The sequence below is a fragment of the Chlorocebus sabaeus genome, chromosome 18 (assembly GCF_047675955.1).
Source record: "Chlorocebus sabaeus isolate Y175 chromosome 18, mChlSab1.0.hap1, whole genome shotgun sequence".
Taxonomy (NCBI): Eukaryota; Metazoa; Chordata; class Mammalia; order Primates; family Cercopithecidae; genus Chlorocebus; species Chlorocebus sabaeus.
Window position 1 is genome coordinate 37,905,885 of NC_132921.1, and position 16,595 is coordinate 37,922,479.

Consider the following 16,595-nt stretch of genomic DNA (forward strand, 5'->3'; position numbering starts at 1 on the left):
GCTCCAGTTCAATGCCTTCAGTGGCTCCTTGTAGGGAGCCAGACATTCAAGATACTGAGAGAAGCTGGTCAGGGTTACGAAGAAAGGTGGGAGGCAGGGCATGGTAAACACAAGAGACTATGGCACATTTAATGGAGAAAATTTATCCTATTCCAATCAATTGCTGCCAGTTAAAAAATCTGAGCCCAAAGATGATAGTTTCATAAAGCCAGAAAGCTTGATTATTATGTAAATCTTCTGATGTTCATAAACTGCTAATTAATTTTTTAAAATTCACAACCTTCTGTAGGCCAACCAAAACACAAGTGTAGACAGCAGCTGGGCCATGGCTGTCATTTTGCTATCATTGCCGGTCAGAATAGTGACCCTGTCTTATTCTAGACTTTTGGGTACTCCATCTTCTGATCTCAAATTTCCCTTCCAGACTCATCGCCATTATTTCTGTATGAATGCTGTATTCCTATCTCCTAGCTTCTGTCTGCTTACCTTATTCAGTTTATCTTTAGAAATCCATCTTAACTCTTCTCTTCCCAAAAGAGAAATCTCTTAGTACCATTCAGTTGAAATCAACTGCTGAATAATAGTTCTGTTAGTATCTCAGATTGTTATTCGATCTATTCATTTAAAAATACTATTTGGTCATCTCATGTTTTGGAGGCAGGCCTTCCCATGTAGTGTTAAAGCTCCTCTGGGGCAGGGGCTAATCTTCTATTTGTATATATCATTCATAGAATTGAGTGCAGTGTGGCAGGCTCTTAAAAAAATGTTTGACAATTTTTAACAAAGTCTTACAGATGTTTGAGTAAGATGAGATTGATACAGTCACTAATGCCTTCAAGAGTAGGGGGCTTGGACTGTGTCCTGAGATAAGAGTATTTGGAAGGGAGAGTGAGGATACATATCAGTTTCTAAAGGATAGTTAATGGATATTATGATCTAAGTCATCACACGGCTAAATTGTGACTTCACATGATTAAATCCTGACATGAGATAACTTCAGTTCTGACATGAGAGGGTTTCATAAAACACTTACATGTTAAGTTTTGAATATGTGATTGGTGTTTTCATCTGATATTTCATTTCTTTCTTGCTACTGCCTAGAAGGCAGAAATTATTTTTCTCATTTCATTGATGAGAAAACTAGAACTCAGAAATCTCAGTGAGACTTTGTGACTTACCTAAGGGGATGGATTAAAAAGTATGGCAGTACTGTAATGAGGACTCTGCAATAACCCTGACCCTTGAATTTCAAATCCAGTTTCACTCTGCCTCACTGTGGTGGCCAGAAAGAGTCCAAGTTTCCTAGTTCCCAGTTAGGCAATATTTGTAACCCTTCTGGCCTCAATTTTCTCATCTGCAACATGAAGTGTTTGGCAAAGGTCCCTTCTAGTTTACTGTAATCCAGGTTTGTCTAGTCTGTTCTATTTGAAGCAGCAGGAGGAGAGTCCTTGGGAGGATATGTTGGGATGACTCCAGTGTCTCCCAGGGAGAGAATGGAGAGAGCAGACAGGTGAGTGCTCTCTCTCTCTCTCTCTGTCTTTGTCACACCTGTCTCACAATCCTTACTCTATTGTCTCTCCCTGCCTCCTTTCTCTCCATGTCTCTTTTCTGTCTCTCTGCTGTCTTAGACTGACTACAGCCTGCCTGGACCACTCAAGATCATTCTTAATGACAGTCATTACATAGTTCTGCGTTGCCTGAGGCCATTTCTGCAGCAAAGAGCAGGAAAGATTTTGCCCTGCCACTCCCTACTCCTGCAGTTGGGCTCACTATGCCAACTTTATTGGAACCAAGAAGTTTTTCAAAAACTCTCCATTAATTACAGGAACCCCAACGCACAGTGCCCCCTTCTCATTAACACAGTTGCTTTCAGTTGCCACTAAATTATCTCACCATCATGACCCCCACAACCTAATTAGACTTCTGGAAATGGAAAGTGCCAGTGAACAAGGCAGGCGCCGCACTTTCATCTTAAAACTGATCATAAAATATTTGTGCCCTTTCGTTCTTTGCCACATAAACTCTGCCCCTATAAGAGTCTCCTTCCATTCTCTCCCATTTATAAAGAGGAGCTTGAATATTTGATATAAAATGAGTATCTTAATAGAAATCGCTTCACGTATGGGAGGTTTTCTTTTCCGAGTGTGAGGTCATTACAATAATCGCACCTGACTCCCCAGGCATCTGATGCCTCACAGCCAAACCTCCCACTGGGCTTCAATGGAGGTGTGAATGATACTATCACTGGAAAGAAGATAAAATGTGTTATTATCCTTACTTTATTTTTAAGAGGGTCTGACTGTGGCATGAGGTGGTTGGGAGCATAATCTGTATGAAGCATTCAGAGAAGATAAATTGAGTTAAACTTCTTAAGACACAGCACTTTCAAACCTGTCATTAAACCTCTGTATTTCCTAAAATCTCAGCTCTAGAGAGAAAATAATTAGCTAAGTGAAGTCCAGACATGTCTATTGAGTATCTACTATGCACTCAGCATCGTGCAAGGTTCCTGACATTCAAATAAGATTATGAGTTGCTTAACAGCAAGACTCCTGGCTTTTGCTTCTCTTATTTTCATTCCGTACATTCCAAGGTTCTGGGAATTGAGATGCCCAATACTTATTGAGTGAGACAAAACCTAAATAGGAAATGGTTGCTGTCGTAGTGAAACCAATACTCTGGCCACAATGCAAGACTAACACATACAAAATAATTAAAGTACTGCATAGGCTGATGCACTCTCCTGTTTTCTATTGAGTGGCCTATCCTGAAACTCTCACAGAACTTCTGAGTGAAGGAAGACACATATGTGTGCATATTCCTCCTCTCTGAATAAATACACGCTTTTGTAGTGCAAGTACACCACCATACAGGCTGAATCTTTAACTCAAGAATAATCATTCTCAATACGCTGGGAGACTAACCAAGGGCTGGGCTGCTATTAATGAACAAAGGAGGCTGGAGGGCTCCCAAGTTGCTCCAGGTTGCTCCATCTGGTGAACTTTCTTAGGGTGGTTTGCTGCTTCTGGATCTGATATAGAAACTGAAGGAAAATCACTGCCCCTTAACTCTAATGAATATTAGAGTTCATACACTCTAGAATGTATCTTTTCATGAATGAAACACTTTTGTGCAGGAAACAGTTGTTCAATACACTTTGACCAATATTTAGTGATTACCTATTGTTTGCCCACCTCAGTGCTAGGTAAAGTGGAATAAGATCTGGCCACAGGGACTATGCGATCCTCTGGTCCACTGTGGGACACAGGTGGAGCACAGACACTGTATTAAATGTAGGAATCTATGATCAATGAGCTTATAGGGACCCAGTGAGGCACAGAGAATGTGGCATTCAACTTGACCTTGGCGTGGTTCTCAGTATGAGTGTCAGGGAAGGCTTGTTAGAGCTGAAGGCACCTATGCTGAGGCTTGAAGAAGCATCATGAATTAGCCATTCAAAGGGCATGACAGGTGGGCAAGTGGGACAAAAATAAAAACAATCCAGGGAAGAAAACAGACAACAACATCAACAATAGCAGCAGCAAAAACAGCACCCACTTGTTGAACTCTTACTATGTATCAGGTACTTTGCTAAATATTTCCCGAGGATTATCTCCATTATTCCTCACCACAATCCTCGACTCTAGGTGATACTCTTTTCCCCATTTTACGGATGTGACCACTGAAGTCTTGAGATCACCTAGTTGGTGAGTGGAGCACTGAGATTTCAACACAGGCAATATAAAGTCAGAACACATGCATTCAACCAGAGCATTTCATGGCCCATGTGTGGTATGTAGAAAAAATGAGCCAAAACTTAGAAACAAGGCAAATGGAAGGAGACAAGTCCTTTCGGGTCTCCCCAAGGATTATTAACAGTACAGGAACATGTACCCCTGTTAGGCTTGCTGTCCACTACTGATTAAAGGCTCGGAACCTGCCAGCTTCTTTTTGGCAGGGGGGATGGATCTTGCTCTGTTGCCCAGGCTGGAGTGCAGTGGCGTGATTTTGGCTCACTGCAACCTCCGCCTCCCAGGTCCAGCAGGTTCAAGTGATTCTCCTGCCTCAGCCTCCTGAGTAGCTGGGATTATAGGTGCCCACCACCATGCCTGGCTAATTTTTGTATTTTAAATAGAGACGAGGTTTCACCATGTTGGCCAGGCTGGTCTCGAACTCCTGACCTCATGATCCACCCACCTCGGCCTCCCAAGTGCTGGGATTATAGGCGTGAGCCACCGCGTCCAGCCTGTATTGTTGTTGTTGTTGTTATTATTGTTATTATTATTTTTAGTAGAGATGGGGTTTCACCATGTTGGTCTGGCTGGTTTTGGACTCCTGACCTCAGGGGATCCACTCGCCTTGGCCTCCCAAAGTGCTGAGATCACAGGTATAAGCCACCATACCTGGCCAATCTGCCAGCTTTTATGTTAACTTGTGGACTTTTGCCTACTAAAGAAGCGAATGATTTTTCTTTGGTAGAAGAGATAAACTATGAGGTTATGATTCTATTGCCTGTTACGACACTAACTGAACAACTTGCTCTACACGCTTTCTCCAGTGCCTGCATTGTCATAATGCCCCGTTCTCTAATTCTCCTTTGGGCTGGCTTTACCACCATGCTGTCTTCTGCATTAAAGAGTCGAATGAGCCTTTGAAATAACTTTTTAGTTTTTTGAAACTAATACCGTGGCAGTGGAAATCCCAGAGGAGTTGAAATTTGGTTGAGATTTCTAAGGAGATGAGGCTGGGGCAGAAGGCAGGGCCAGATTCTGGAAGATTTGGTGCTTCCCCGGGCTTCCTTTTGCCATAGGAATGGCTCAGCTGCTCTAGGAGGTTCAGGTTAAATCAGAAAAGAGCTTATGTCTCCTTTAACAGTGAAAATGACAACAGGTTTTGGAGGCTTTTCAGGAGGCTTTTGGTGTGTGATGGGGAAACACAGAAGCTTCCAACCCTGCCGAGTCCCTTGTCCCTTGGTGGCCCAGAGCTGCAGGAGGGGGCGCCTTTCATGGGCCTGTCATATTCAGCACAGCTTTCAGGGCAAACCGGCTCATTTTGTGATGCTTCAGCATGAGCCCATAGGTAGTACTTTTCAGTCAACTTGAACAATTACTTTAAATTTAAGCTTTGTTTGCTCTGGATCTTCTTTGGGAGGTTTTCTACTGAATATTTTAAGTGATTAGACTGGGCACATAGGAATATATTTCACAATTTGGAGACTTCTTCAATGTATATATTTATGGTCCCGGGATGTTCCAAATTCTATTAAATTGCACCTTTATTTCTTCTATTTTTGTTCTTCTAAAGATAAGATTTTGGCTGACTTGACCTGTTATTTTGGTTAGGGCCTTCAGATCATGACTCCACATAACAAAGAAAGAAGTAAATAAATAATTGCATCATTCTTAAATTCCTATTCATTGCTCTTTTTTGTAGCTGGATATTACTTCATTATTCTGGGCCCCTTTCCATAGATGGCAGGTGGCTAAGAGAAAACTCAGGTATCCTAGAATTTGGGAGCTGAAAGCAATTTTCACAATCATTTTGTTCTAGCTACTAGTATACTGAATTTCATTCTGATTTCATTAGTATTAAGAATTCCCACTATTATTTGTAAAGATAATTAATTTTTCAAGATTAAGGTTTTGCATCTTGACTACAGGTATCAGTTAGTTCTGATTGGACTGGTTTGGCTAATAACAAAATGATTTCCCTAATATTAGTCCCTGCTATGAGAAACAAAATGCCTAAAAATTTAAAAGACGTATGAAATTTAAATATTTTCACTTATTCATTGGCTCTGGTACTTTTAAACATGGTAGATAATATAGTTTGAAATAATAATGGATTAGCCTGATACAAAACAGATAGAAGTTAAGAGCTGTGCTCACTCTACTTCCTTGTTATCTTGAACTGAGCTACACCTCGAGCAATTGAGATCTGATGATAGCATGGCTGATACATGTTTGCTTTTTTTTTCTTCCTTGGACTTAAGATGAGAGAATATTGATGTGTGTGTGTGTGTGTGTGTGTGTGTGTGTGAGAGAGAGAGAGAGAGAGAGACAGAGAGAGAGAGAGAGAGAGAAAGGATATACTTGTTTTCCCATTATTGCTAGTCTAGTCTTTCAAGTGCAAAACCATTCAGATTTTGTTGCCTTGATGTTTTACTGAATTCTTACCACCATTTGGAATCTACTTATTCATATAGACTCATCTTAAATATAAGGGGAGAAAACATGTTTCTGAAATGAAATCACAAATTCTCTATACATTACATGATCTCCCTGAGAAGTTAGTTCAACATCTAGAAAATCAGAAAAATCAGCCTGGCTTATTCAGGTATGGATTATCTGATATGATTGTGAAATCATTATTGGGCTAGTGTAATAGAAGTTGTTTCAAGTTATGCCTCACTTCGAGCAAACTTTAGTGGCGCTTTTACTGCATTAGCCTTAATTACTCACAATAATGATGCAGTGCTCCCTTGAATCAGACCTCCACAGCTGCACCAGGGAGCTGCAGCTGATCAATAGCTATTGAGCAGTTTGATCACCAAGGCTGATCTGTTTGAGCACCTCTGGCAGCCACCGCCATCCTCCCTCCCGGTAGCTCACAAACTGACATGTTCCCAGCTCGCCACTCCCTCCTGCATCTCCTCCATGGCCCCCTTTTACAAATCAATAATGTCATAATCAGTATGCCTCTGAGACTCTGAGAAAGTAAAAAAATTGCCTGAAACAAAAAACCCTGGAGATCCATATAGCACATGCATATAGGCATACAAGCTAGAAAACACGTATTTGTAAACCCTCGACCCATATGCATTTCTCCCATACTGTATTGTTTATAAAATAAGGTGGGAATGTTCCTTCGTTGTACTTTTACTAAAGATCACCTATTTGAAAACAGTACTGTTCTTACTAGAGACTGATAAATTATTTGGCGAGTATTTTCCAGCAGCCTACAAAGTGCCTGTCAAATGTTTTCCATTTAATTGTTATTATGCCTGTAATCCCAGCACTTTGGGAGGCCGAGGCGGGCGGATCACCTGAGGTCAGAAGTTCGAGACCAGCCTGGCCAATACAGTGAAACCTCGCCTCTACTAAAAATACAAAAATTAGTCGGGCATGGTGGCATGTGCCTGTAATCCCAGCCACTCAGGAGGCTGAGGCAGGAGAATCGCTTGAACCTGGGAGGCGGAGGTTGCAGTGAGCCAAGATTGCACCATTGCACTCCAGCCTGGGTGACAGAGCAAGACTCCATCTTAAAAAAACAAAAAAAAACCCCCAAAAAAACAAAATGGCAGTTTCAAGATTTTGTTTTTCTCAGGTATCTCTCATCATATTTAATGCTGTAAAAGCACACAGCTACTGCCTCTCAATCATTTGTTTCGCTCAGTGATTATTTACTGAGCATGTAACATGTGTCAGGAACTGTACTAGGTATTTTTGCTTCCATTCTTTCTTAATTTTTTTTTTTTTTTTATTTTTTTAAGATGGAGTTTCGCTTTGTCACCCAGGCTGGAGTGCAGTGGCACGATCTCAGCTCATGCAGCCTCCACCTCCCGGGTTCAAGCAATTCTCCTGCGGAAGACTCCCGAGTAGCTGGGATTACAGGGGGATGCCACCACACCTGGTTAATTTTTGTATTTTTAGTAGAGGCTTCGCCATGTTGGCCAGGCTGGTCTTGAACTCCTGACCTCAGGTGATCTACCCACCTCGGCCTCTCAAAGTGCTGGGATTACAGGTGTGAGCCACCATGCCTGGCCTGCATCCATTATTTCTAAATAAAATTTCTAATTAATCGAATTACTTCATCACCTTATTATGTCTATACATGACTTCTTAAATTTGTTTTATAAGCCACCTAGTTTAACTCTTCTTTCCTTTTCTTTTCTCCCTGCAATTGTCTGTGTTTCCAAAACCATTCTGTAGAAATGATAACCTATTGAAAAATAAGCTGATCCCTGCCTAAAGCCAGAAGTAATTCTACCTTGTTTATAGTGAAAGATGAAGAAAGGCGCTCGAAAGAAAACAAAAATCAAGTGAGTTGTTTCGTCAGAAATATATATTACTGTACTATATATGTTACTATATATTTCAAGCACCTAATTAAATAAGATCAAATCCAGAAACTATTAACTACCTACTATGTGCTTGGCTTTGGCTAAAGCTCTCTCTCTACCTCATCAAATTATGAGCTTCATTCACTGTTCTCCAAAAGAAGTAGAAGTCCATATTTATGGAAAAAAAAATCTGCCTTTGCTCATGTTGGGACTATGACAGAAGTGGGAATCCACTGGAAATCGGGCAGTAAATCAGGAAATTTGGGTTCCAATCCAACTGTATGACCTCAGGCAAATCTCTGAATCTCAAGAGGCCTCAGTTTCTTCACGTGTAAAACAGATCATTGGCCACAAGCCCAGCCTGTGTATTTCTAGCTCTCCCAGGTTTGTGGGAAGCTTTTTATCTGTGGGGAGTGAAATCTCAGGAAGGTCTGTCTTCCAGCACCTGGGGTAGATATCTGGCCTATTTCCCCTCAAAAGTCCAGCTCAGCAGCCAGAGACCCGGAAATGGACCAAATCTGTGAAATTCTCATGAGGGTCTCGTTTAAGTACTGCCAAAAATAAACAGCCCGTTCTTGCATCCTGCAACAGGGGCGTCTGGGCTGAGCTCTGATTACCAGGGAGTCAAGTATAAAAGTGTAATACCCACCTGTTTCTACTGCCCATTTGGCATATTCGTAAATTATTTACTGGATGCACTAGAGGAGGCAGGCCCATATAAGCATGTGATCCCAAGAATAAGTTCTCTCACAATGAAGGGAAAGAGTGCAGGGGAGGAAAATAGGGGACCACCTGTCTTTTGCCTCAGGGGAATATCTGCGCATGGCAGGCAAAGGTGGAAACACAAAGACTAATTTCTCAATCCATAAAGGGAGGTGTCCAGTGCTTAATCGACAAGGTTGAATAACCACTGATCTGGGTGGGTGCACAGCATAGCCCAAATCTTTTGCTTAAACCAAATGATGTCTTCCTTGAAGTCAGCCATAGCACCAGTTCCCACTTCCAAGACGCTGCCCAACTTGCTCCCTTTGTTTGGACACCCTCCCTCCAAGGTGCTACTAATCCATCAAATCTCAGGGGTAACTTCCTCTGCATTTCTCTGTGACTTTCCCTCCTTTGTCTTCTTCTTGTACTCCTCATTGTCACCATTTACCTGGCAATTCCACCACAAACTTTTTGTTTCACACCAAGTAAAGGCTCATGATCATATTTGAGAGATGACCCCATTCCTTCAGAGCAAGAGTTTTCAAATGGCTGGAGGGAACACCAGTTCCAAGAGATGTTAAGAGATAGTCCCAGAAAAAAGGGTTGTATGTTCAGATATGATCCTGCAACCTCACAATGCACATTGGTCAATGCAAGGCCCTGAAAAGCCCTGCAAGAAAGAATCAGGGGCAAGGCAGCAGCTTTTCCTACACCTACTTTTCCATGAAAACATCCTTTATCACAAAACACCTACTAGTATTTTGCTGAATTCAACTGGGGAAGTGTCATTCCAAGTGTTTCTTTCTGTTATTTCAGTTGGGCTCATTTTCTAATTACCAGTGCTTTCCATGAAGGAGGTAGTTATATAGACAAGTTGAGTTCTTTACTCAAAGCAAACTGCTAAATTGAAAAATGAATTTGGACTAAATATTAAGAATGAGTCTCTTCTTGGGTTTCTAATCATAACAGGCCTTTCTAAATACTGTAATGTGCTTGCCACATTTACATTAATATGTTAATTCAAGAAATATGTATGTAACATTGTCATGCTGCATGTCAGGGAGATAGCAAGAATCTAAATAGTTGACTCTGCCTCTGAGGTATGTGCAATTTTGTTACATGGGAGAAGTTGCAGTCTGTGAAATGATGGGAACTGCATGGTAGAGATTCTGGGTATCCTGGAGGAGCTGTGACTAGCTGTGTTTTAAGGACTTGTAGGATGTGATTAGGAATTGAGTAAGGCTGTCTCCAAGTTCAGGTGTTAAGTCAAACCCAAGGCCTCTCTTCCTGGAGGCAGGGATGAGCTTGACACAGTGGAGGTGGGCACAGGGGCTGGTGGGAGGCACTGTGGGGAACAGAGGTGGAAAGGACCAGGCTGTGGAGAACTTGAGATATCTAAATAAGGAGTTTATATTTTATCCACTGTTGGCGAGGACTCTGGGAACTACTGAGAAATTTATCAATTCATGGGTAGGAGGTATCGATGCATCAATAAATCAGTGATTACTCATCAGGTCTTTCAACCCTGATGAGCAAGGGACAGTGAAATGCACTGGTTGAGAGCATGGGCTTTGGAATCCTGACTGTCCACAGGTTCTTGGGGCAGGCTTCTTTACTCTTAGCTTCCTCTTCTGAAAATGAGGATACAAGTGTTTATTTTATGAGCTACAAGAAATAACATATATAAGGCCCTTGATGTAGAGATTAGTAATTCCTAAGGCTTGACAAAGAGTGATTAATAATGTTAGCATTTAGTTGCTACTCAGTGGACCCATGTTAGAATAAAGTGAAGAATGTTCCAGAGTACCCACCCTCTACATTCCCAGGAGATCTCCTTCTTTTCTCAGATCTCCTCCCACTTCAAAGAGCCAGTGCTGAAACAGTTCCCATGTTCAGAGTCTACGGGACGATGGCAAAACAGAGTACTCTTACCTGTATTCAACAGGCCATTCTCAGTGGGCTTTCTCCACATTCGTCTTGCTTGGGGTGAACCCAAAGCATCTGAAAAGTGCTCACCTGCGTCCGATGTTGCTGCGGATGCAGCAAGGAGAGATAACACTGGGGCTGGTGGAATTGCAACACTGTCAACTGTGGCTGGCTTCTTCCTGGTCATCATGGTGGGCACTGAGCCTTCGTTCTTACTATGCACTGCTGTCTGGTCCACTTTTAAGTGGGGACTTGGCATCCCTAAAAAATAACAACCCCAAAGCTTTCAGTCACTTTAAGGGAACAGGAAGATAGACAACATATAACCTGGACATGATCTGAGGAAATGGTCAAAGGATTTGAACACCTCCTTCTGGTACAACAAGAATGAAATTTAAAATGCTTAAAGAGGAAAAATAGCTATGACTGGTTTTGCTTTTGTGGCTGAGGTTAGGAGTGATGCCATTCTAGGCTGGCTGTCTGGAAGTGGTGGGGTCACAGCATAGGCCTAGTGAAGCAGAATAATCCATCAGGTGACCCTTTGCCTTCTGATGATGTACATTCCTATCTTTACAGAGGCTGTGCGTGTGCAGCATGATGGGGAGCTCAGAGTGGAAGAGACATGGCTCCTACCCTAGTAAGACTTCTCCTCTCATCCAGCTGGGGAAACAAGACTGAATGAGAAGGAAAAATTGGACAGCAAGCTCGTGCAGGCTTGTGTGTTACTTATCCTAGGTGTTTGGGGAGTTCTAAGGACATAGAGATCAGTGTTGAAAGAAGTGGGGAAAGGCTCGTGCTGAAGCTTCAAGGATGAGGGAAAGGCCCTTTCGGTAAGAGCATAGGCTAAGGCATGGGAGGGGAGTAAACATGATGCAGATGAGGCCAGCATGCTGGAGGTGGAAGATGAACTGTGGGGATTAGTGTGTCATCAGCCTGTAGGGTAAGGAGAGCTGATCTGGGGGCCTTTAAGTGTCTGGTCATAACAGGCATCATATGTCATGTCATGATGATGCTGAAAAGCCTGAGGAGTCAGGAGGTGCCCCTGTAAGGGCCTAGAAATTTCCTATGTAACAAACAGTAAGAGCTATTCTGCAATCCCATTTCCTGAGCTTGAATCCAGGCTTCGCCACTTTCCAACTCTGTGATGAAGAGCAAGTTAGTTAATCTCTCCAAGTTTTAAACTTCTTTACTTGTAAAAATGGGGTAGTGATGATACTACCTTGTAGGGGATGTTGTGAGCATCCAACAAGTCGATCGATGTAAAGTGCTTAGAACAGTGCCTAGTGCATAGTCCGTGCTATGAAAGTGCTTAACATTATTATTATCCCTATTATTGCAACTATCATTACTATGACCTGCTGCTTCCTCAGAACCAATTGTAACCAGCAAGCAAAGGGTCAGTTCTTCTCCCTGACATGACTAAGAATATATGGGCACCTTCCTCCCCACCCCAATGCAAAAACAAGGCTCTCTACTCATCCAAATGTAAGTCCAGAGGCTGAGGGCATGTGAATCCATTTCAAATGGTTACCTATTCAGTTTCTCCATCTGTCAGCTACATAACACTGACAGCAACAACAACAAATTGGGCCTTATCATATTGGTTCTTGACTCATTTTTTTTTTTAATCCCAACTAACCTGAGTGATACAGTCCCCTCCCAGAGTAACATTATCTCATTGCCATTTTGTGATCAGCTTCTCTTGGGCTTCGTGGCAACCCTGTGAAGCATGTAGTGTGGATATTACCGTTTTCTCAATTTTACAGATGAAGAGAGCACATTTCTAAAAGGTTAAAAGAGAACTGAACTCACTCATACAGCTCTTAATGTCAAAGCTGGAAGTTTCCAGGTAGCTGGACGCTAAACCCAGGGATCATATTGGTCCATCTGGCCATACTCGAATACCTGACCATGACCCCAGTCTGCCGACAGCATGACTGAGGATGAAGAGGCCCCAGTATCACACCTGGATAAGGCATCTGTAACTATCTAAGGAAGACAGTCATGCTGACATTTACCTCCTTCCTTCCTCCTATTCTCCATTTCGGTCTCTGAAACTCCCAGTTGTGATGCCATGAACAAAAATGCCACTTATGCTTTTCTTGGAGTTTATATTTCATAGCCCTTTGAAGGTGGAGATAGGCAAACATCAAATTCTATGACAGACAGATTGCAAGGCAGAACCATCAAGAAACTAGAAGGTGTAGCAAGTATGTATAGTATGCCTTGTTTGTAAAATTTGCAGGTGTGCTCATCATGGGCTAGGTACAGACATATTTAAAATGCATTCAAAATCATGTGTAAAGCAACACATCCAAATAGGTAACAGTGGTTATTCTGAGGAAGGAGAGCTCAGAGACTGGTAAGGAAGAGGCAGTGTTTTTACTTCTTAACTTTTTATTTTTTTGAGACAGAGTCTTACTCTGTTGCCCAGGCTGAAGTACAGTGGCACAATCTCGGCTGACTGCAACCTCCACCTCCTGGGTTCAAGCGATTTCTCCTGCCTCAGCCTCCCAAGTAGCTGGGACTACAGGCATCTGCCACCACACCCAGCTAATTGTTTGTATTTTTAGTAGAGATGGGTTTTCACCATGTTGGCCAGGATGGTCTCGATCTCCTGACCTCGTGATCCACCAGCCTCAGCCTCCCAAAGTGTTGGGATTACAGCCATGAGCCACCGCGCCTGGCCACTTCTTAGCCTTCTTTATTGTTAATATTTTAAAAACCCACAAACATGTATTAAACTTTTCATTCCTTTCAGAAAACAAACACAGTTTGGAAAATATCCAGAAGCCTATGGGCACAGGGGCAGAATGACTGAGGTGTTTTCACAACTTGGCTGCTAAAAAGTCTGATAATGGGCAAGGCAGGCATGAGTCTGATGAAAATTTCCCATTTTGGTACACTGCACCACCATGGCATTCCCACCGAATGGATGGAGGCAGAATTTCCATGGAACACCTCAGGAAATCTAAGCTGTCAGATTTCTATTGCATAACAGCTCCTCTGGAAAAACTCACTGATATGTCATCTTTATACCGTGGACACAAGTTGGGAAGGTAATTCTTTGTTCAAATTATGATATGCTTGGGGCATGAAGGCCATAAACAGGATTAGCAGTCAGATATTTAGCTCTCACTTCGGAATAAATGGAGTTAAGTCACTTTAGTTGTACCCATTTTTATGCAAATGCTCACAATTCAAATTAGTCTCAGTCCACATCAATTCATTAGAGTTGAGCCAGTCAGATCTCTCATGGGTGTACTTTGCTACTCAAGTGTTTATGTTACAGAATATACTAATAGTAATAAAATGATACTTAAAACATTCTATAATTTAGATGGTTACTATTAGCTCTCTTGAAAACCCTAGATCCTTTAGAATTTTCTAGATTCGAGTACAGCTTTCTAGTTACCACCCAATGATTTTGAAAACAAATTAAAAAAGAAAAAAAAAAAAAAAAAGCCCTGACATTTTTCTCAGCCATTTTTGAATTTTGAAAGGATAATGGAAACAATCCCAGAAATAATACAAGCAAGAATATTAAGTACACTTTAAACAAAGGCTAATCTATGAACACTTATTAATCCACAAAATCTGTCTGAGGGCAGAGGTATCAGGAGATGGTGATGGGGTACTGGTCCTTGGGAGAGTGCATTGGGCGGGCTGACCACTGGAAGCCTCTTCATTACCCTTCATTCCAGGTGGTGACTGATATTCTATGATGAGCAAAAGCAAAGTGGTTGGGGGGGGGGGGGGGCGGCATTTGAAACGTTTCTTCTCAGCATGAACCAGGCTTCTATCAATGGGAGGGAGATTTTTGATGCTAGAGGGTGATCATAAAGAAACCCAGACTTAACCTTGTACTGACGGGACCATTGAGATGTAGCACCACTGCTTACACAGAGACAATTGTAATGCCACTGGTGTGCTCTGGGAAGGGATCACTGGGTCTCAAACTCAGAAAGTAGACTGTATGGAGAGCACTCTTGGTAGGCGTGTTCAGAGCATCCCTAAACCCCAACATGAGACAAATTGCACTGAGGATTGCCTATTTGGAGGCCAGTAAGTTTTTAAAGAGGAAAATAACAATGCTAATACCTTTGTGGATCCAACATCTGTTCTTAATTAAAAGACACAGGAGGAAATACAAAAAAGTTAAACCTATAAGAAAAACATTCTGCTATAACCTATTGACCTCTATTGATAATTTTTTTTTTTTTAAAAAGTCTTTGAAACTGTGCTGTAGCCTATGTGGAAATAGTCACTCATTTTCAAAGGTAATTTCTCATAGACCACTTATCCCCTCAAACCTCTACCTGCACACCGTGTTTGCATTAGGGACTTGATTTATGGATTCCTGCTCCTTCGATGCAGAAGCTGACTTCCTGTTGCCTTGGTTACTTGGAGCTCAGTTCAAGGTTAAACTACTCCCAAATCAAAATCAGTGGCAGGCGCTGCATCTAGTGGCCAGGTTATTGACTGCCCCAGGATGCGAAAAGGTCAGAGACCAAAGCATTGTTTACTACCTTAAGGGTGAGTCAATAGCTTCAATATTTCGATTCTGTTTCTTCCGAAGTAGTAGTTGCTGCTCAATTACCTCCTCCCCAGGTTGCTGAAGGTCACAGAGGTCATGAAAGAAAAGTAGGGTCTATGGTGGCTGACTTTCCCAGGATCCCTTTAATGAGCTCTGCAACCTTGGATAATAAAAACCAGCCTCACCTTAGAGAAGCTGTATGTTGTTCTATAGTTTATAAAGCTAGTTATCTACTTTATGTCATTTCTCTATCTGAAGAAAAACAAACAAAAATCTTTGTGGGATGGATACTATTTACTACCCTTTCCTAGATAAGAAAGTCAAGGGGTTCAGAGAGGTCATCTGATCTATCTAAAATCACACAGCTGTAAGAGGTGGAACAGTCTAGATTCTCTGATTCCCACTTGGTTCTTCGTTCTGCAGTTTCTTGAAAATAAAAGAGGTGATGGAGTCATCACCAAGGGATCCATACGTAATTCATTTTGTAACATCTGCTGCAGAGCACAGTATATCTGGCAGATAGTATGTGATTAATATAGGCTTGTTGAACAGTTTAATTAATTTTGTAATTCTAAGATTTGCAAATGTAGATATTTCATGGTGACAAAGCCCAGGCTGGCATGGTGGAAGGGGCTGACACCACTGGGATGGTTGGTCCCTTTAGTCATCTTCCTGGCTCCCTTTACACTGCAGAAGGCAGATTTTGGCATAGACTGGGAGTTATATTGAGCAGTTAGTGGTTTTTAAACTTGCAAAGAGCTTTAATATGCATTATGCTCTTTGTCCCTTGCAGCATCCCCGTGCTGCAAATGGTGAAATCCCTAATTTGCGAACAAGGAAATAAAGGCACAGAAGACCAAGTGATTTGCCCAAGTTTACATATCATATGTGTGGATGAAGCGATGCTGAAATCCATGTTTCTTGACTTAATTCAATGTTCTTTCTTTCCCTATAACAAGTAGACTTTTGGGTAAACTAGTAAATGACATATTTTTCACAGGAAAAAAACTACTCTTGAAAACTTGGTAATAATTCCCTCGCCAATATATTGGTTGTCTATTTAGATTATTCTATTGTTCTTTATTCTTGTTTGCAAATGAACTTCATTCATGGCAATAAAGGGAATCGACATTACAGAAGAAAGTGAATCAAGTAATAGATACTTGTAGGTTTTGGGAAATAATAGTTTTCTGTGCCAAAGTCAATACATATTTTATTTTTGTTGAACTGGCTTATTCATTAGTTCAACAAATATGTACTGAACATCTACCATACAAGAGATATGGCACTGGTCAAAACAATTAAAGGCCCTTTTCCCCAAGATTTACATTCTAATAATTTTTGTGTAGCATAAGAGTAGCTGTG

At 41.6% G+C, this 16,595-nt stretch overlaps 1 protein-coding gene across 4 annotated transcripts in view; it reads right to left on the reverse strand.

Annotated features, from left to right (window-relative positions):
• Positions 1 to 16,595, reverse strand: part of SETBP1 (SET binding protein 1) — a 378,123-nt gene that overhangs the window by 18,831 nt on the left and 342,697 nt on the right. For all 4 annotated transcript variants that reach the window (XM_007974168.3, XM_007974169.3, XM_007974170.3 and 1 more), the window contains exon 5: positions 10,784 to 10,954. In XM_007974168.3, coding sequence (XP_007972359.2) covers positions 10,784 to 10,954 — 171 coding nt within the window. The remainder of the gene's footprint in view (positions 1 to 10,783; positions 10,955 to 16,595) is intronic.